This window comes from Marmota marmota, unplaced genomic scaffold, assembly GCF_001458135.2.
Source record: "Marmota marmota marmota unplaced genomic scaffold, marMar, whole genome shotgun sequence".
Taxonomy (NCBI): domain Eukaryota; kingdom Metazoa; phylum Chordata; class Mammalia; order Rodentia; family Sciuridae; genus Marmota; species Marmota marmota.
This window is the reverse complement of record NW_026000185.1, coordinates 28275087-28295767: the sequence shown is the minus strand read 5'-3', so window position 1 is coordinate 28295767 and position 20681 is coordinate 28275087. Positions and strand designations below refer to the sequence as shown.

The following is a 20681-nucleotide window of genomic DNA, read 5'->3' as shown; positions in this document are numbered from 1 at the left end:
TCTCAATCCTCCATCCAGGAGGAGAGGCAGCTGGGGAGAGGGGCCACCAGGAGGACGTGGGGGTGATGGACAGCACACCTGGACCTGCTGTGTGGGACCTTTGGTAGGAGGAGTGTGGCTGGGCAGGGAGGCCATCGTCACTATCCACACATTACAGATACGGAGGCTCAAAGAGAGATTTGCTCTGGCCTGGGTGACAGCTGGCCTTGGACCTTAAGCCTCAGCCCTGGTCCTGCCCCCGACCCCAGAGCCTTCCCAACAGAGCTGGACCCGGGGGCACAGGAAGCCTGCCTGGGTGCAGGGTGCTGTAGTCGAGCAGGAAGGTGTCGGGGTATTTATTTCTGCCAGGGACTGGTCCAAGCTTTGGGGTAAGGACACACACACACACCCCACCATCATTTAGAGCCACCTCTCTAGGATCCAGAAGCTTCGGGGCTGTGCAGCCTGGTCCCGGCAGGAGGCCGAGAGGTAGCCAGGTGCCCCTGGAGTGGCTCAGGAGCCCCCCACAGCTGAAGGGTCGCCCATGTGGTGGGTGCTGTATCTTCCCATGCTCAGTGGCTCCTCTGGGATCGAAACGGGAACGTTCCTGCAGCTTTCGCAGCTTGGGTGGAGAGAGAGGGAGAGAGGATGGCGAACAAAGCGCCTGATTGCAATCCCAGCCGTCGCCTGGTGCCCCACAACATCGAACAGGATCCCTCTAGAACCTTGTCCCCCCACCCTGGCTCCCGGGGGCCTATGAGATGCAGCCCCTGACTCAGCCCCTGATCTCACCTGCCTGCCACTCTCCTGCCCCGAAGCCTCCCCACCTCCCTGCCACCCCAAATACCACCAGGAAAGGTGTCTCCTTTTCTCAGGGAAACCTTACAGACGCCCCCTCTCTGCCAAGTCCCAGCCTCTGAGCTCCAAACGAAATCTTGAAGCAACTCCCAGCACGTGCTGAAAGCAATCTACCTTCCCAGGGTGTCGCCTTGTCTGCTCGCAATACCAAAATCTGCCACCAGGGGGCGAGCAGTGCCAGCTCGGAAAGTGGGTAGGTGTGGAGCAAAGAGGGCACGGAGGGAAGGGATAATGCACACTCACTCCCATCCCGCTCAGGTGCGTTCCCAGCAGGAAGGATGGATCACTAGCTCAGAACCCAGGGGTTCTGGAACCTCAGGGATCCCGTGCACAATTTATTGTTAGCCCTGTCTGGCCTTTAAGGAAAACCACCCCAGCAGAGGGCCCTGGGAGGTGGTCCCAGCCCTGTCTACTCACTAGGCTTGTGTGAGCATGATGAGGACAGCAGCCAGGAGGATGGCCAGCAGGACCGACAGGATGGCAATGATGACCACTGTGCCTGCACTCTGGGGCCCCGTAACAGCTTGCAATACCTGGGCTGGGAGGATGATGGGCCACATAGGAAGAGGACTTCATTTGACCTGCGAAGGGGGCCCTTGCACACACAGCCTCTGGACCAACCACCCTCCACCTGAGCCAGAAGGAGCACCTGCAGCCGGCAGAATAGCAACATGCCTCTGATTGACGGGGTCTGGCCTAGTGCCCCAGGCCCCCCACTCTCTCTAGGAGCCCCCAGCCCCTACCATTTAAGCTGTTCATCTCGCCCCCTACCTTGCTGCAGGCGGGTCTCCTTGGACCATTCTGTCTCAGCCACAGGTCCCTCCTTGCTCATTACCAGGAACTTCACCCTAACAGCAAACCCAGTATTGGGGGTGGAGCCCTTGCGTTCTGAAACCCTCGGACCCTGGAGCCTGACAATTTCTCCCCTCAACTCCCAGGCATAGGAAGAGCATCCTGGGGTGGGAAAATGGGGCCTGGGCTAAATAGCACAGCCTCAGAGCCCAAGAGGAGTTCACATTTGGCTGTGTGTTCTTGGATGCATCTTCTCCTTCTCTGGACCTTTGAGAAATGTGTGGGGGGTGAATTAGACTCTCAGCCCTAAACATGAGTGAATCAAGCAGTTGATGAAGGGAGACGGGGCTGAGGAGCATAACGCCCTGGACATGCAGAATGTGTGGGAGAAAATGATCGATCCAGCCCTGAGTCCCAGACCACCAGTGGGGACTGGGGCTTACATTGGGGGCCCATTGCTCCAAAAAGATAGGAGGATTCACTGAGGCATCCCCAGCCCCTTCTCCCCGCCTCACACTCCTACTGGTACAACAGGGAACCCAGGTGTCCCACCGGAAGTTGTCAGGGTCCGGCTTGGCCCAGGCAGGAGCATTCCCAGCTCAGCCGGGACCTGGCAGCTCCCCTCACCTGTAGGGTCCCGAGCCCTGCAGTGGGTGATTGCAGCCCACTTTTGTCCAGGAGCAGTGTGTATCATTGCCCACACGGAGGACAGGGAGCTGCTTGCTGGCCTGGCCACCACGCCGGTAGAGCTTCTGGTTGGCCCTCAGTGTGAGGTAGTAGCCCTTCTGGGAGAAGTTAGCGGGGGCAGGAATGTCCTTTGTCTTCTGTGGGACAGTGAAGTTCTGGATGGCTGAAGGTGACATGGCCAGTCAGGACTCCAGCCCTGTGCCACCAGGCCTGCAGACGACCCTCCCGGGCCACACCCCCCACAGCTCCTGTGTCCCCAGCTTTCCCTCACTCCTGCTGCTCCCCACCCAGGCCTGCCCATTGCACAGGGGAAAACCAAGGCCTGGTGGCCGTGGTACCCACCGTTGCTGTGGGCCACCACCAGCCAGATGGGGTCCGAGTTAGAGATATTGAGGTCATCGAACAGGCCCAGTGGTTGCTCAAGCGTGAAGGTGGACTGTGTGAGCTTCCCGGCCAGGGTGACGCTGGAGAGCCGGGGCATGTAGCTGATGTGCTCTGGGAAGGGCACAGGGGAGGGGATGCAGGAGCCTGAACAGGGCAACTGCCCGGTCTGAGGGGGAGACACAGGCCTGTCTGGGCAGCCCTGGTCTGACAGAGATAGGGGCTCTTCCTGGGAGGTCGGGTCGGGCTGTGCTCAGAAGGGCTCCCTGGCAACTCTGTGCCCCATGGGCCATGGGCAGGTGGCCTGAGTCCAGCCTCCCTTAGGAGCCTGCTAAGGGTGGGCACTGTGGGAGCTGGGAGGGAAGGCCATGTCCTCCTCCCACCTGTGGGTCTCCGTGTGATTGGCAGCATCCAGGAAGAGCAGACCGAAGCACACAGCATTCCCCCACCAGGTGTGGGCCTTGCTGGGGTGAGATTCACGTCTGGGGGACCGAGCCCTGGGCTAGACACTGCTCCTGACGTTCCAGGTAGCCAGAGGAGCCCCTCCATCTCTATCTACCTGGTCCAGGTTGGTTTGTTTGATGGGAGAAATGGATGGCTTGGGAGGGTGAGGAGCTGACGCACAAAGGTCCCCTGCACTGAGACCCAGAGATAACCCTCCTGTGGGGACCATTGGCTCTGGGGCCTGAAGCTGGTTGAGTCTAGAACATTCCTCTCTTCTCCACCCAGTTCTCTTCCAACTCCCGTCACCTCCCACTGAGACCCCAAGACACCTTCTCCTCCGGGACCTCCACCCCCTCTGGGCTCCCCTCACAGCCTCCAATGCCAGAGGTGACTCAGGATTGGCAATGTGGCCTGTGTCCAGCCTTGCAGCTGGGGGGCTTGGACCCCCTCCCTCCTCCCTGAGTGCCTTCAGCTCCCCAGCCCCAAATACTGACACAAGCAGAAAGACCAAGTGGGCTCTCATACGGGTCTCAGCCACCCACCCCTCCAGTCCAGTTCACTATGTCTCACTGCCACTACATCAACTGCACAGGTTTGGACTAGAACCTTCCAGAACCTTCTAGCCTGGGAGGGTGCTTGATTCCTTCTTTCTCAAGGCCCTCAATACTCTCTCAGAGGCCCAGGAGACTTTGCATACAATAGGCACTTAATGTTTGCACAACTAGGGGAGAGAAATAGAGCGGCAGAGATGAGGGTGACTGTATCTCTAAGCCCTTCTAGTTTGGGATCCTCGAGGGCCTCCTGGGGTTTGCAGGGGTAACCTGCGCTCCTGGGTTACCATAGCGAAGGAAGGAGGAGGAGGAGAACCATTTAAGAATTCTGGCATGGGAACCCCAAAGGAAGAGAGCAAGCATTGTTGCTCCTCAGTCCTGGGGAGAGGGGCAGGTGCTGGTCCGTGACTGCTTTAGGTGGTCCTTCTTCCCAGACCAACGCAGGACCCAGTCCCCAGACCAGGGAGGCAGGGAAGGGCAGCCAGGGAGGAGACTTACCTCCCCGAAGCCTGAGGCTCTGTGGGCACCCCTGCCTCAGTCCCCGGCTTCACTCACCCAGGCCTGTCCCCGGCGGGACACCAATAAGCTGCAGTAACAGTAGGACCAGCCACCAGGACTGTACCCCTCTGAGCCTCCCGGCCAGGCCCAGCATCCTAAGGTCTGTCCGTGCAGAGTTCTGTCTGCAGTGTCTGCAGCTGTCTGTGCTGGGCCGGGGGAGGCTGCTTCCTTCCATCTCAGCTGCCCCTCCTGGGTGCCCCCTCCTCCCATAGAACTGGTCCGACAGGTTTGGGGGCAGAATCTGCAGGCCTCTGTGGATTTGGCCCCACCAGGGTGGGGTCTGAAGAGAAGGATTGGTTGCTGGGGTGAGGCAAGCCCAGACACCCCCACCCCACTTCCAGGAGGGCCTGGCCTGGGAGAGGCCTCAGAGGAGGAGGCCACCTGGGCTGCCCCAGGGCCCATCCTGCCGCGCCCACCTGGGCGGGCACCTCAAGCTCAGTGAGGTGGGAAGAGGTTGACCTTCCCTGGCCACCAGGAACTTAAAGGCTCCCCCAACCCACTGCTGCTTCCTTCCTGAGGCACCCAGGGCTCCTCAGACATCTGAGCCCGCCGTGTGCCCTTCCCCAGCCGGGAAGCACCTCCTCTCCAAGGAGAAATCCCCCACCCATTCTACAAAACCAAGTCCAGATTCCAGCTCCTCTCGGAAGCCTCTGCAAAATCCTTCAAGCCGGCTTCCCTGACCTTCAAACAGAATGACGCCCTTCTTTCTCAATGTCCCCATGGTACTTTCTACCAACTGGTCTTCCTGTGGTTCAGCCATATGCCGCACACCCTCTCTGGGCAGATCCTGCATGAGGGCAGGAGGGAGGCTAACTGTCTGTGGCAAGGGGCCAAAATTGCGACGTATGCAGTCGAGGGGAGAAATAAAGAGTGTCCACGTACTTTTGCCCCTTTCAGTGCTTTATTCACTCAAATTACTCAATACAATTTCACTCTATAGGTTCTTAATCAAGAAAATGACAATCCTTAATGCTAGGCACTGCAATAGACATAATCAATTCCACAGCAAACAATTCTAGATTAATTCTAAGCACTGCAAACACACTTCATCATGACAGGCTCATGACAGACATCCCCTCTGCATGCTGAGTTCAGAAGTCTTGAGCCTTAGGCTTTATGTCCAGCAGATACACACTCACTCAGACCGCGGTGACCAGGTCCGGAACCAAGGCAGGCTTTTCCTGGCATGGAGTGGACGACTGGTTGAGGAGGGGGTCGTAGGGAGGAGTTGCAGCTCTCACCAAGGTCCAGACGAGGCGGTAGAGTTTGAGAGCGGTGAGGATCATGCAGAGGCTCAGAAACGATGACAAGTGATGGGATGTCATATCCTCATCAGGCTCTCCAGCTCGAGTGCATATTTGTTTCAGCTGGCTGAATCCCTGCTCATTTGCTCTAAATTTTGGGGCTTTGAACCCCCCTTTCAATCCTTACCAGTTACCACTGGATTTCTCAGTGACATCATTTATCCTGGGGTCAGAAACATCGGGTCTGGTGGCTCCACCCTGATCTTCTCGCCTTTCCCTCTTATCAGGCGAAGACAGCCTGCCAGGGGCTTCACTCTGTTTATCAGGGTGAAGGGAAGTGACTTGTTTGTGGCCATACTGGAGGGCTCTGTGGGTGTGCCTGGAGAGACTGCAGGGTTTTTTAAATGGAGTTGCTTAGGCTCAGGCCTAAGGCCATCCTAATACTGTCCTAGACCATTCCGGCTCCTGTGGCAAAATACCATAGACAGAGCGGCTTAAACACAGCACAGATTTATTTCTCAGAGTTCTGGTGGTTGGGAAGATCAAGATCCACAAACACTTGAACGGGGTCGACTGTTGCTTACCCCGTGCTTCCAAAGTAAAATATTCCAGTCAACATCCGATAATTACCCAGTGGGTTTTCTGTGACCGACCCTTGACTCAGGCACACTAGCAGAATGCTGAAGATTTTCCAAGTTTTAAAATGGTGTCTCTCATCAGGGATGGACTCCGCCCCCGAGTACAGGGGCCTAAGCCAGGACTAGATTCCAGGGAAGAGCTGCCGAGGCCCAGCGGTGGCTGAAAGGGTGCTAACCTGGGGTGAGCCTCAGCCAAGGCCCCAAGATGAGAAGAACCTTTTTTTTTCCCTTGTTTTAATTTTCTGATTAACATGTAGTAATTGTAGATTTTACTAGGCTCTGTGTGATATTTCTCTCTCTCTCTCTTTTTTTTTCTTTCTTGCAGTATTAGGGATGGAACTCAGGGCTTCATGAATGCTAGGCAAGTGTTCTACCACTGAGGTTACACCCCTCTACACACACACACACACACACACACACACACGTTTTTTAATTTTTTGGGGGGGTACTGGGAATTAAACTCAGGGGTACTCAACCACTGAGCCATATCCCCAGCCCTACTTTGTATTTTATTTAGAGACAGGGCCTCATTGAGTTGCTTAGTGCCTCGCCATTGCTGAGGCTGGCATTGAACTTGTGATCCTCCCGCCTCAGCCTCCTGAGCCGCTGCTCCTGCACCCGGCTACTCCCTCTACATATAAGGAAACATCTGGTGCTTGTCTTTCTGTGTCTGGCTTATGTCACCATATATACCATAGACAGAGTGGCTGTGTCCTCTGTCCTCTGGTTCCACCGGTTTTGCTGAAAATGACAGGATTTAATTCTTCTTTATGGCTGAATAAAATATTATGTGTAGATATATCACATTCTCTTTACCCATTGGTCCACTGATGAGCACCTAGGTTGACTCCTAGCTACTGTGAATAGTACCACAAGAAACATGGCATCAGGTGTCTCTTTGGTATGCTGATTTCATTTCCTTTGAATATATACCCAGGAGTGGGATGGCTGGGTCATATGCTTTGTTCCCTGTTTAGCTTTTGGAGGGTCCTTCATACCCTTCTCCCCATTGGCTGTACTAACATAGATCCCCAACAGCACACAGAGATCCTTTTCTCCACGTCCTTGTCAGCATTTGTTAATTTTTGTGTTTTGATCGTAGCCATTCTAACTGGGGTTAGTAGTAGCCATTCTAATGGGGCTCCCTGCTCCGGCCCCCGCCCCTGTGGTCCAGCGGGGGTCAGAGTTTTCCTTCCTCCTCTTCCTCCTGCGGGTCCCCTCCCAACAGAATCCTAAGACTGGCCTTTGCCAAGAACCTTGGGAGACAGGAGGAAGTGAACACAGGACGGAGGAGCACAGAGCACGCGCAGCCTGAGGTTCTCTAGCCTTGGTGATTTGATCAACGTGGTCTGAGGGGTGGCCCAATGGCTGTGGCCGCAGTAAGACCCTGGGTTGATGTCCAGCCCCACAGAGGGAGAAAAAAAAGATCAATGAACCAGTTTGGGATGTAAATTAATTCTACAAGTAGTGTCCTCCCCGGAGGGGGTCCATCCAGGTCCCAGAGAAGGGGACTTCATCTCCAGATATCAGGGTCCTTGATATACGTGATGGAAAAGAATTTATAGACCCTTCAGATATCGAAGCACAGAGGTTTATTTAGGAAAGCGAGAAGTACACATTCAAGGGAGCACGTGGGCCATCTCCAGGGTGAGAAGGGCTTTTGGAGTCTCGGGCTCTTCTTTTACAGGAAATTTGTTGAGAGTGGGCAAGGGAAGGTGTGTAGGGATGAGTCTGGTGACCAAAAGACCATATAGTGGTTTGGCGATTTCCAGGTGCCTTGGGTTGAATCTTCCCCATTAACTGATCAGTAGATATCACTGGGAAAGTGTCCTGAATTGTAAGTTTTGAATTGCCTTTTGCTGGATCTATTCTAAAAATACATGTATTCATGGACTAACAGGGCACGAGGCAAATTTTCATAAGGGTGAGTTTCCAGTTAACTTTAAAATTGTGATTAAAGATTTGTAGATTTCCTAGAAATTTGGGAGCACTAGGGCTAGGGGGACTCCTGGCAATGACGGTGTTAGGAATTTTAGCCCAAGCCTTTCAGAATGAAGTCATAATCTCCTTTTGTCTCCTTCCTACCTATTTTTTGTTTTCTTCTACCTCACAGGCAGTGATCCAATCACTGTATAAAATAAAAAGGAGCCAGGCAGGGTGTCACATGCCTGTAATCCCAGCAACGCAGGAGGCTGAGGCAGGAGGATCGTGAGTTTGAGGCCAGCCTCAGTAACTTAGTAAGACTCTGTCTCAAAATGAAAAAAAAAAAAATGCTGGAGGTGTGGCTCAGTGGTGAAGCATCCCTGGGTTCAATCTCCAGTACCAAAGCATAAAAAATAAAAAGTAGGTGCAAGTCACTCAGTGGCTACAGCATTATTTGGTGAGAGCCTCTTTTCTCCATTAAACTGACGCCAGAGGTCAGACCTGTTTGTCCCCCCAGGCCCACCCCTATCCTCAGCTCTGGACGTAGGATCTGGCACATAGCTGTGCCTGATTATTACTTTTGACCTATGCTATGTCTGTGTGTCCTACGTCCTGCTCTGTGTGTCTGGCCAGGTGGATGTCATCTTGTTTTACAGCCTCAAGCAGAGAGAAGACCAGGATGGTATGGATTGTGGCAGGTGTCAAATTTCCCCCTGGGTCTGGATGTCCCCAGGTCCGGTTGAGTACCAGTGTGAAGGGAGTGGGTTCTAAGCATCCAAGAGGAGCCAACAGGGTGTCCGTGCCAAGCCTTTTTAGGACCTGCCTTGCCAAGCACCTTGGGACTGACTCATGAGGTAGGATGTGGCTCCCTGCACCTCACCCAGGAAAGATAGTTAAAGGTTCCCAAAGGCCCGCCCAGTCTGGGGTCACCAAACAAGGCCCCATCTCCATGGCAACCAGCATGCCCATGCTTGGAGGAGGTGCCCAGGGTACACTGTGCCTTCCAGGGGTCAAGAGTCTCCACACATGAGCAGGGAGAGGGATGCAGGGCTTGGGCTTTGGTCAGGGAGGGGAAGGAGAGCTATCAGTCCCTCCCCACTCCACCAGGCGCTCCTGTCAGCGGGGAAAGACCTTTGAGGCACCTGGGATCGTAAACCAGAACGCCCTTTCTTCCAGTAGGGGAAGAACTCCTTGGTAAACCTCCCATGACTTATGGAGGGTCTACCAGGTGCCAGGACCTCTGTGGGCCCAGCCTGTGAGCAGAGAGCTCTGAGGGGAACTTGGGGACTGGGAAAGGCCAGGACCTTATCCATTCACGATTTTCACAGAGTCCTAGATGCCCTGCTCCATGCCAGTGCAGTGGTACCTCAGGGAACAGAACCCAAGTCCCACCCTCATGGAGTGGACATCCCCAGGGGGAGGGACCACCATTGTATGAACAAATTCAGGCAAGATGGAGCATCAGCTGCCAAGGAGACAAAAACCCAGGACTAGGAGGTGAGCATGGTGGAAGGCAGGGGCCATCTTAGGCAGGGAGTTCTTGGGACCTCGCCAAGGTGGCATATGAACCAGCAAAGGGACAATCATGGAACACCTGGGAGAATGTTCGACAGTGACAGGCTCAGCAACTGCAAAGCCCTGGTTCCCCAAGTGCCCCCCAAACTCTGAGCCTGCAAAGAGTGGCATCTGATCATCCCCAGCTGTTGTGGGGATGGACTGGGCTCAGCTGGGTGGTTCTTCGGCTCCATATGGTATCGGTCTGGGCAGCTCATGCAGCTATATTTAGCTTTGACCTTAGCTTCACTGACGTGGTGTTTGGGATGAGTGAACAGCCCAGTGCTGCAGGGTCTCTCCCCCTGTCTCTGTTTTTTAATTTTCTTTCCCCCTTTCTCTTCATGAGATTTCTTATCACTCAGGGGTCCAGCCTAAGCTTTTCTACATAGCAACAAGAATTTAAGAGGGAAAAACTGGAAGTTGGGAGGCCTTTATGGGCTAGGCATCCCTGCAACAGCACATCATGGCCAGAGCAAGCCGCCGTTCAACCCAGGGGCAAGGCAGGGGAGGCCACTCCTGATGGGCAGGGCCGTGTGCATATGGATATGGGTGGATATGCTGGGACCCACTCTTGGAATAAGCCATGGTGGCCCCTGAAGTGGGTTTGCTGGGGTTAGCATAGTTAGGGTTAGTTAGGGAGCATGAGAAGGGGTTAGAGGTGCCATCAGCAAGGTCAAAGGATGGTACAGATGGCATGGGGCCATTCAAGTTTTGTCAGAACTGTGACTTTGGCCATGAGAAGGAAGTACTACAGGGTCAGAGCAGAGAAAGACCATGACCCATAAGAATTAGCAGGGGTCAGGGATGTAGCCCAGTGGGAAAGCACTTCCCTGGCATGTGCAAGGCCCTGGGTTCCATCCCCAGTGCTACGCGTGCGCGCGCACACACACAGGGTCCCTGTGAGGGACAGTGCCAGTGAGGCCATGTTCCCTCCCAAGGCTCTGGAGGAGAATCACCTATTGCGTTGGGCCTGGGGCCTGCTCCGATTCAGTCTGATCTTATTGTAACCAAAAAGGACTCTATTCCCAAATAAGGTCACACCCACAGCTTCTGAGTTAGACATGGATTTGGGGGGAAACACTATTCAATCCAATTCAGGGGTAATAGCTACCAGGGTGCCCAGGGTGAAGGCTGCTGCAGCGGTCAGGGTGAGTGTAAGACTGGAAGACGCTGCACCGCACTACGAATGGGAGACACCACACGACACAGATCACCGAAGAGGTTCCGCTTTATTACAAAAGGCTGTGGGTTTATATAGGTCTAAGGAGAGGTAGCAGGGCTGAGGTAGATAACAGGTCGCCCGTTTACTGGCAAGCTCTTCCATATGTCAGTTCTGGAGCCCAAAAAGTTAATTCTTATTGGGGCTAAGGCTTCCCACCAGCAGGATTTGAACATGGGCGCCGGTGGGAACGTTTCGCGCCAGTGAAAGAAAAAAAGAGGAGAAAGAAGGTCGTTAGGCGCTATGTTGGGGTTTTTCTCTGGGGTGCTGCTGCCGTTATATGTTTTCCCAACACTGAGACAGGATGGTGGCAGCAAAGACTTTTTAAATTCATTTTCAATGCCAGTGTTTTGCAGAAGTCTGAGCTTGCAAAAAGGTCCACATGGCTGGAGGTTTCTTTGAAGTTCTGAGGCCCTTGGCACTGAAGCCTGTGAGGCTGGACGCTGGCTCCTGCGGTGCCACCAGGGAAAGAGGGTGGAACACAAGACCTAGCAGCCACCCCAGCAGCAGCCCTGCCCCCAGGAGCATCTCGGTGGGGGATTCAGGGGCAACACTGCTCCCAGGCTTGACTCAGGCCCATGTCCTGGCCTGGCCCTTCCCTGTCACTCATTCTACTTTCTTAACCCAGCCTGCTCTCCTACCAGGGCGTTCCTTGCACTGCTCAGCCACCGGGTGGGGGGCCCTCCACGCCTTGCCCCAGGCATGTCTCCTCCTTATTCTCCCAACCCCAGCTCCCCACCTCTCCATCCGGGCAGGCCGTCACTCAGTGAGCCCATGGTGGTTCCCGATCCTACCTTCCTCCACTCCAAGCTCAGCAAAGTCTCTAGTTCTGACGTCACCCAGTCCCCCATGTGTCCCGTCCCCAGACTGGGCCAGGGGGCCTCCCCTGGGCTCCCACCACTGCCAGTGTTGCCCGCATCGATCCTCCCCTCCCCTCCCCTACACTGGACTTTCTGGGCTGGGTTTGATCAGCCCCCAGCTCTGCCTGCAGAAGACCCCAAAGAAAGAGGCACCCAGAGACCTCCAAGTGATCTGACTCCACTCTCAGCCCCTGCCCCTGCCCCTGCCCCCAACCCCATTTCCCTGCCCTGGGGGCTCTGCCACTGACAGGGGCTGGGACAACACACCTGAGCCCAGAGGATCCTGGAGACCCCCCCTTGGAGATCTTAAGCCACCTCCACTGGGGGACAAAAGGAGGGGGCCGGAGAAGAAAAGGGAGAGGCCAGGATGATTCATGGGACATTCTTCTCAGTCCCTCAGGGGGAGAAGCCAGGGAGAAAAATGGTTGTCAAGGGCAACGCATTCTTTCCCCTGGGTTCCTCTGGCCTGCGTCACCCACAGGGAGTGGAGTTTCAGGGAGGCTGAGACCAAAGGGCGAACCTAAAAGGAGCTCGAAATCTGGGGTGGACACTCGTTTTACAGAGGAGACATGGAGGCCAAGGGAGATCAGCCCAGCTGCCTGGTCGGGCTCACACAGCAAATGAGGCCCAAGGACAGAAGCCTCTGCCCCTGTCTTGCTGCCTGGGTTCTGTTCCCAGAAGCCAGGACGACCCGCGAGGGGGAGGCAGGGGCTGTGCGGGGGAGGCAGGCAGGGCTGCAGGTGCTTTCCACCTTCTCAAATGGCGGGGGGCAGGGCAGACGGCTGGGCCAGGGCCAGCAGCAGGTGAGGGCCAGGCCTTGGCCTGGGCAGCACGTCACCCCAGGCCCCAAACCTTTGCACACACAATTCCTTCTGCCTGGAAGGCGCCTGTCACTCACGGTCTCCATCACTTCACGATCTCCATCGCTGACACCGTCCTGGGCATCCCACCGTCCAGGTTTCAGGACAGCATGATGTGGAGTGTATCAGTCTCACAGCCAATGACCTCACACCGGGTGGCTTATGCCATAGAAATGTGTGTTCTGGAGGCTGGAAGTCCAAGGTCAAGTTTTGAGCAGGTCTGGTTTCTCACGAGGCCTCTCTCTGGGGCTTGGCTGGACGACAGCCACCCTCCCACTGCTTTGTCCTTTTCTAAAAGGTGTTTTGGTCAATAAATAGTTATGCATCCACTAGGGGGCGGCTCTGTGAGGGCCCTGGTGGGCAAACATGGCATGGGTGTTCTCTGCCCTCCCAGATGGAGTTGGTAGTACAATAACTCACAGTTCAAGGGCTGGGGCGTAGATCAATGGTAGAGGGTGTACTGACTGTGCACAAGGTTCAATCCCAAGCACCCCCCAAAAGGCTCAGTTTTATGTCTACTTACAAACTGCAAAATTTAATTGGGAGGGAAAGAAGCACAGCTGTCTAGGAGATCTGAGGGGTGAGGAAGAGCCTTCCTGAATAAGAGGTGCTGGAGTGGAGCTGAGGAATGGACTTGAGGATGTAGAGTGGAGTGGAAAGTGTTCTACAAAGAGAGGGAAACATGTGCAAAGGTCCTGTGGCACTAGAAGCCAAACAAGGGCCTGTACATCAGGCAAGGGATGGGGCCCTGGGACCCTTGAACCTGAGATGACCAATCTAGACTCTGTGCTTGCTGCATGAAGTCCCTGAAAGTTAGGAGCAAAGACTCAACGTGGTCAGCCATATAACATGTCTGGCCTCCCTGGACACTGGGAGACTAATGGGTCTGGGGGTGGGGAGTGTAGCCAGAGAGAGGGTGGCTGGCTGGCCAGAGGTTGTGGGGATGAGGGAACTGATGGTGGAGCGAGCAGAGGTGAGGTGGCAGCAGCTGGTGAGAGAGGGAGGCAGTCCAGATGGCCTGTTCCTGCCTGCCCTGTCCTGGTTCCTTTGATCTGGGACCTGATGAGTCATCTGTGAGTCACCACCTCCCTCCCCCCCTGGATGTTTTCCTTTTTCATAATGCACTTGTTTTTAACCATTGAGCCTGTAAGTCTGGGGCCAATGGATGTCACAGCACTTCCTCAAATACAATCCTGGGAAGCACTTATAATGCCACTTAACTAAAAGTCTCTTTAAATGTCATGGTCCTCTCTCTGTGTTTTGCCTAAGGCTGTCCCAAGCTGGCCAGCGCTGGGCTCAGGTCCTACTGATGCCCCTCTGGCATGTGACTCTGGGGCAGAAGGCCCTGGCCCAGCTCCCCAGGGCCCCGCTGTGCCTGGGCATTGGTCCAGGATTCTGGGATGCCGTGGTGTGATTGTGGGCACAGCCAGGGTCAGAACACCCAGGTCAAGCGGCCTCCCAGAGTGGCTTCCAACTGTCCTAAGGTAGGTTTCTACCTTTGCAAAATATTAGCGACTTGCTAATGCCCTATGGGTCCCCTCAGCTGTTAGGATGGCACTCCCAGAAGCCCTTTCTCAGGGTCTGCTGGGGTGGCGTACCCACGTCTCAGAGCCTAGGTTTTGTGTTCACGCCTTTCTTCTTAACAGAAACCCCGGCAGGGCCTCCTTCCTCCCGCTCATCCCTCAACTCTAGGGCAACCTGAGTATTTCTGGAATCCATCCCTTCCTTTCCAGCCCCTTCACCTGCGGGTTCATGCCTGTGTCTTTCTGTCCTTCAGTCTTTTGCCACCCCCTGGCGTCATCCATGCCACTGCAAGGGTGACAACTGGTCTCTCTGAGTAGCTCTCTCTGCTGTGCTCCACTGACTTCCATTTGCCCTTCCAGAATCAGCTTGGAAATGACCCCAAGGAAGCCCCCTTGACCCTCAGCTGAGGTCAGTATCCCCCTGGACTCCCCTGGGCTACCCCTCAGTCCTCACCCCATGCTATCACCACATCTGTTTAGAGGCAGTCTCTGTGGTCAGGGAGGCTGTTCGCAGGGAGGGATCACTGGGGCTGCACCTGGGATCCACACAGAGGCCAGCCCCAGCATAGGGAGGACCCCAGGTGTGCAGAGTCTGGCTATTCTTGCTCCTAGCTGATCTTTGGGTCTGGGAGGGGTCACTTATCTTTTCACATGTCAAACGCTAGCAGCGCATCTTCTTCCCTATCTTACCTTCCAGGGCTAGTGCAGTGTGAGGTGGACTCTGCCCGGGCTAGCTGGTCCAGGAGACGGAAGCCTTGAACCCCCTCCCAAGAGGCTCCACAGAGGCCGGGTTTCAAAAGTTGTCACCCAATGGGGCTGGCTCCACGGCCAGATGTCTCCCAGGCCACCAGGGCATTGGACTGAAACTGCCTCCATCCAGACCTGCAGGTCTGTGGCTGGTGGGGTGCAGGAAGAATGGGGGACAGACCTCAGAGATGAGGGACTCAGGAGTTTCTAAAGACTTCCCACGGGGGGGCTGGGGATGTGGCTCAAGCGGTAGCGCGCTCGCCTGCCATGCGTGCGGCCGGGGTTCGATCCTCAGCACCACATACAAACAAAGATGTTGTGTCCGCCGAAAATTAAACAGTAAAAATAAATAAAAATTATTAAAAAAAAAAAAAGACTTCCCACGGGAGGGTGAGACTGGGGAGAAAGCAGCTGAGTGGAATCATACACCCAGCATGGACTGCTGCTGCATGCATGGGTTTCTCTGTGGCTTAAGAGATGGAGCACCAGTTGGGACAGCAATCCAGGGACCTCCTCAGGGGGGCTGGGGCCACGTGCTTTCGTCCCACTGCCAGCGGGCGTCACTCCAGTCATGCAGAAGCCAGACCACATTTATTCACCTCCAAAGGAGGCGGGCAAGGGCCTGTGTGCTGGGAGCCGCGGTCAGACAGGCCCGGGAGCAGCGCCCAGGGAACACAGGGTGGGGTGCAGCGGTTGGAAGGAGTGCGTGCACATGTCACCGAGGCTCAGCTCTCCTGGAGGAAATCGCCGCCGCTGTGTGGGCTGAAGCCTGCAGAGTAGGCGTTCAGGCGGCAGCGGGACCGCCCTACACGCTCTCTGGCTTGGCCAGTAGAAGCCCCGACGACCACAGATCGCTCTGGGGTCGCAGGGCCGGGGCGGTGGACAGGAGCACGCATGCGCGCGGGCCCTCGGCTACTTGGCCACGGCGCGCCGGCGCCCCCGTGTGGCGATGGCGGGAACCACTCGCCTCGCGGACAGAAGCTTGGGAGTCTGCATTGCAACCTTTCTGATGAAGGGGTCTTGAGGGCCTCGGAGAGTCCATGGGGTGATTGTCTAAGGATGTGTGAGTTGGGGATCAAGTGAAAGTCGAAGGGCATGACACCCCACAACAGTAACAAGTCACCTCTGGACACGCGGTGGTCTGAGGTTCAGAGCAGAGGGTTCAGAGCAGAGTTCCCGGAGATGGGGACCTGCTCTTCCTGAGTTACCGAGTCTAACACTGTGCATGGCATTCAGCAGGTACTCAATGAATGATGTGGGATGAATGGATGAGTGTGTGGCCATCTGTGTGCAAAGGGATTTGAAATGGTGACCGGAATCTGTAGCTGGATAGTCGTGATGTCATCAACACTGTCTGACTTTCTGGCAGGTGACTCCCACCCTTGGAAAGAACCAGTATCCAGGGCCAGCAGAGATGCCTCTGAAGGCTGTACCCTAGCTGCAGCTAAAGGGTGTGACAGAGGGTGACTTGGGCTCTACCCAGGGCAGAGCCAGGTTCTCGAAGGTTTGCTCCTGGGGTCTGCAAGCTCTGGGTTGGGGCTGCCGGTCCACGTGTCTCCAGCCGTGCTCATAGGTCAGGCAGAACAGAGACAGGGACAGAGGCGGGGCCAGATGCCCAGCCTGACCACGGCCCCTCCTAAAGTCACTTCCAGATGCCCGGGGCTGCTGGAGGGGAGTCCTGGCAGGCTGGAGCATGCTGGGGAGAGGCCAGGAGCCCCAGGAGGCCTGTGGGCACAGGGGTGGGGAACACGCTCCCTGCATTTTGTTCCCTGCCCACTAGGCCCAGACTCAGGCCACAGGCTAGGGGCTGAGGCTGGGGAGGGGGTCCAGGCCAGGCTCACAGCCCACAGGCAGTGTGGCAGCCTCACTGGGCGGGATGTGGTGGGTCACGTAGCGCTTCCCCATGAAGGAGCCGATCCGCAGATGCTCAGGGGCCTCCTTGGGCCACCACAGGCTGGAGCTGAACAAGGGAGGAGGAAGAGGCACTATGTCCCTTGTGGGTGGGGGACTGCTTCCCCTCCCCGCACCCTCACCCCAGGGCCTCGGCTCTCCCTCTCCGCCCTTTCTAGAACTGGCCTCTTCCAGGTAACCACTCTGACTGCCTATGCTGGCACCAGTTTGCTAAGACACCCACGAGCTCACAGAGAAACGTAAGGCTCAGGAGAGAGGGGCCTTGGCAGAGGACACAGTGAAGGACAGGGCCAGAGGGAGGCAGGCCCCCAAACCAGTCCTCAGGGGAACTACTGGATCCTCATGGCCTCCGAGGTGACAGAAGGACAGGTGCAGTTCCTGCACCCTCCCTGCAAGGAGTCGAGAACCAACCACAGTGTGGACAGGAGGCTTCCGGGGGCCAGGGCCAGGGCCAGGAAGGGCTGTGGGTGAGAGAGGGCCCATGGGGTGTTGCCACTCACAAGCGCACTGTAGAGGCTGCTAGGAAGGCCAGGAGCAGGAGGCCGGCCAGGGACGAGAGGATGGAGGCGATTACAATCATACAGCCACTCCGCCGCCCCGGCCACGTGTCAATGGAGCTTGGGGCCTTCCCTGCACACAGGGCTCTGTCACCTCCCTCTCTCCCCATCCACCGTGACACCTCATAAACCCAGACAGCCTCCCAAGCCCACCCGTCTGTTCATCTCAGCGGTAATCTGTCACTCCATCCTGACCCTGGGCTCACCTGCTGGGCTTGTCCCTACCCCTGCCCCACACTGCCCGGAACATGGCAGGCAGAGTGGCTGCAGACCTCCAGGGGACCATATTACCTGCTCCTTGGAACCCAGCATTCAAGGTCTTCAGATGACAAGATTCCCCACCCCAACTGCCTTAGCAGCCATCTCCCCGGCAACTCCCTTCCCAGACACTCTGGTCTTTGCACATGCTTGGTGGCCCGTGTTCACCCTCAGGGCCCAGCTCAGAGAAGCCCCTAGAACCTTCCATTCCACCCCCAGCCAGCCAGCCCTGATGCTGACTCTGGTCTTCATGCCCAATCCCTTCTCCCCACACCCAGGAAAGGAGGCCCAGGCCTGGGTCCCACAGGAAGAGGAAGATTTCTGCCTGTGACAGGAGCTGGTGGGGCACCCAAGGGTTGGCAAACGCTTGGGGATTGGCAGAGCCAGTGCCCCTGCGGAAGATGAGCAGGTGGCCCAGAGAAGCCGGCGAGCTCCCTGAGGACAGAGGAAGTCCCAGCACCCAGGACTACCTTGGTGCAGAGTGATGGGATCTGACCACTCGGTCTCAGCCGTGGGTGCGCCACCGACGTCCATTAGGAGGAACTTGACACTAGAGAAAGGGAGCAGGGGTGAGACTCAGAGGGCTCCACTGCCCTGGACACGTTGCCACCTTCAGCAGAGTCCCCAGCGGCCCTCCTGTGCTGGGTGGGGCCCTTCTCATGCGCGGGTACCAGTGGTAGTCTGGCCCTACCAGGAGGACCTGCCGAGGCCTCTCTGGGCATGTGACCTGCACCAGCAGTCTCCATCCATCTGGGCAGTGGCTCTGGGCAGGGAGGAAGGTCTCAGCACCCTCTTACAAAGGCACCCAGGCCAAAGGCGGGGAGTCTTGGTCAGGGTCTGCCCAGAGTGCAGAATCCAGAGGTTCTGTGGGCAGACTCAGTGTTTTTGCTGGGTAGGAACTCTAGACCATCTTGGGACCCACCGAGTAAGGCTAGAAGCCCAGCGGGGGTGGCTGTGGGGACGGTGGCCCTGCAAGGGTGGCCGAGGGGGCAGAGGGAGCAGGGAGGATGGAGACACTCCATCGCGACCTCAAGAGGCCCCCTGACTGAACCCCTCTGGGGCCTCTGGAAAGGCCTCTTTCTGCCTGGTACCCAATGGGACGGCACTATTGCCCCCTCCTCCAGAGGAGGGAAATGGAGACCAGGAAAGGGGAGGGGCTCCTGCCACCCTGCAGTTGGGACTGGGCGGGGCGGTTGGGAGGGGCCGGCTCTGCACCCCGCCTCCCCAGAAGCTCCTCCTCCCCGGGCGCAGCCCAATCCCAGGGCAGTGGACGTGCGGGGGGGGAGGCAGGCAGGGTGGAGGGGGACCACCCACCTGTAAGGACCAGGGCCAGGGAGGGGGACGTTGCAGTAGGGTTGCTGGTGGCAGCCGAAGTCATTGCCCACCCGTAGCAAGGGGGAGCTTCCACTGACACCCACTGGATCCTCACAGGGCAGCTGGTCCAGGGACAGGGGCAACGTCATGAAGTGGCGATCGGTCAGCATCCGTGGGGAGACGGGAATGTCAGCCAGGGTCTGCGGGTTCCTGAAATCCATGGAGGCTGGAGGATGGAGGGTGACAGGGGCAAGAAGGGAGGGACAGGCCTTTTCCTGCTGACCAGGAGTCTTGCCTCCACCAGCCCTCAGCCACCTGGCCACGGCCTCCAGCCCTGACCACCTCCACCGCCCCCCTCCCTGTGAGTCTAGACAAAGCAGACTCTGCCATCCCCTAAGAGCCCCCCCCCCCCCGCTGAAGCCCACCTCGCCTCCCTCGCCACACCCACCCTTCCCCAACAACTGGGGGTACTGGTGAAGGGTTCCCTCTCGGCCCTCACCCCTCTCCCCAGGCCCCCGACCTGCACCACACACCATTGGTGAAGGCCACCACCAGCCAGATGGTGTCCTTGGCGCTGGCGTGCCCATCAAACACACAGCGAGGCTGCTCCAGGGAGAACGTGGTGGCCGTGACCTTCCCTTCCAGGTTCCAGGCTGTTATCTGTGGCTTGTAGGGGATCCGTTCTGTAGCCATGGGGGACAAGGGTGAGCAGTGGAGAAGGGCTTGAGGGTCCTGGAGGCCCACTGCCCTGAGATTACCAGACCTGACTCAAGGGGATGGGCTCCCGGGTTCAATCTCCCCAGCAGGTGCCCCCAGCGCCTCGGGTCTGGCCAGGTGCATCCATCCCAGGACCCCGACTCACCCAGGCTCAGGCTGGTTTGGAAACAGCTCAGCACCAAGAGGAGCAGCAGGCAAGGGCAAGGCTGCCTCCCAGGGGGCCCCATGATGGCCAGCGGAGCAAGGGGAGCTCAGGGGCTGGTCTGGCTGCCTCAGGCTGCACCCCACCCCCAGCACCTTGGGCCTGGAGGAGCTGGTTAGTCAGGCTGCCAGGAGGGCAGGAAAGACCTGTAAATGTGAATGCTTCCCTGCCCAGCACCCACCCCAGCAGTCCAGCCCATCAAAGGGAGGGGGCTGGCTGGGCTCTGGGCCCCCAGATGACCACCAGGCAGGCCCAGAGCCTATGTCAGGAAGGGGGCCCCACCCAGCCTCCCAGCCCTGGGGAGGAGGGCCAGCCTCAGGAAACCTGGAAGCAGGGCAACATATCTGAGATTCCTGCACCCTGGGTGCCAGGAGCTTCCCTCTGACCTCCCAGCCCCACCCAGGGAAGGAGTGGGGGGCAGAGGGCAGTGCAGCCCCGGCCTGCCCACTCCAGCCCCCAGACAGCCTCCCTGGCCCTGCTGTCTTCTCTGGGCCCTGCCACCCATGAGGCTCCCTTTCCCTTGTCCAAAGGAGGACTTGGACTCCGGGAAGGGACGTGGAGCCCTGGACAGCTGACGGACAAGCCCTGTAGTTATTTAGTTCACTTTGTTTTTATGTTAGTACTGGGGATTGAACCAGGGGTGCTTCACCACTGAGCCACATTCCCAGCACACCATCCCCCCTTTTTCTTAAAGACAGGGTCTTACTAAGTTGCTGAGGATGGCCAGGGACTTTCAATCCTCCCATCTCAGCGTCCCAGGTCACAGGGATTAAAGGTATGCGTCACCAAGCCCGGCTTAGGTATATATTTTTAGATAGAACTCACATACTCTGAAATTCACAGCTAGGTGGTTTTGTTTTTGCTTTTCGTACTGGAGACCAAACCCAGGGGCACTTCCACTGAG

At 57.0% G+C, this 20681-nt stretch overlaps 2 protein-coding genes across 2 annotated transcripts; both read right to left on the bottom strand.

The window, feature by feature from the left end:
• Window positions 1-334: 334 nt before the first annotated feature.
• Window positions 335-5010, bottom strand: LOC107146593 (uroplakin-3b-like protein 1). The gene is made up of 6 exons (XM_048790093.1): window positions 4932-5010; window positions 2659-2844; window positions 2257-2479; window positions 1609-1685; window positions 1255-1375; window positions 335-601 (listed from the first exon to the last, which is right to left on the bottom strand). Exons 1-6 carry the CDS (start codon window positions 5008-5010, stop codon window positions 493-495), a joined length of 795 nt encoding a protein of 264 aa, XP_048646050.1. The 3' UTR covers window positions 335-492.
• Window positions 5011-15390: 10380 nt separating this feature from the next.
• Upk3b (uroplakin 3B) lies at window positions 15391-19951 on the bottom strand. Its single transcript, XM_015491456.2, has 6 exons — window positions 19721-19951; window positions 19392-19541; window positions 18859-19084; window positions 18015-18094; window positions 17230-17359; window positions 15391-16778 (listed from the first exon to the last, which is right to left on the bottom strand). The coding sequence occupies exons 1-6, from the start codon at window positions 19800-19802 to the stop codon at window positions 16619-16621; spliced, it is 828 nt and encodes a 275-aa protein (XP_015346942.1). The 5' UTR covers window positions 19803-19951; the 3' UTR covers window positions 15391-16618.
• Between the last annotated feature and the right edge of the window lie 730 nt (window positions 19952-20681).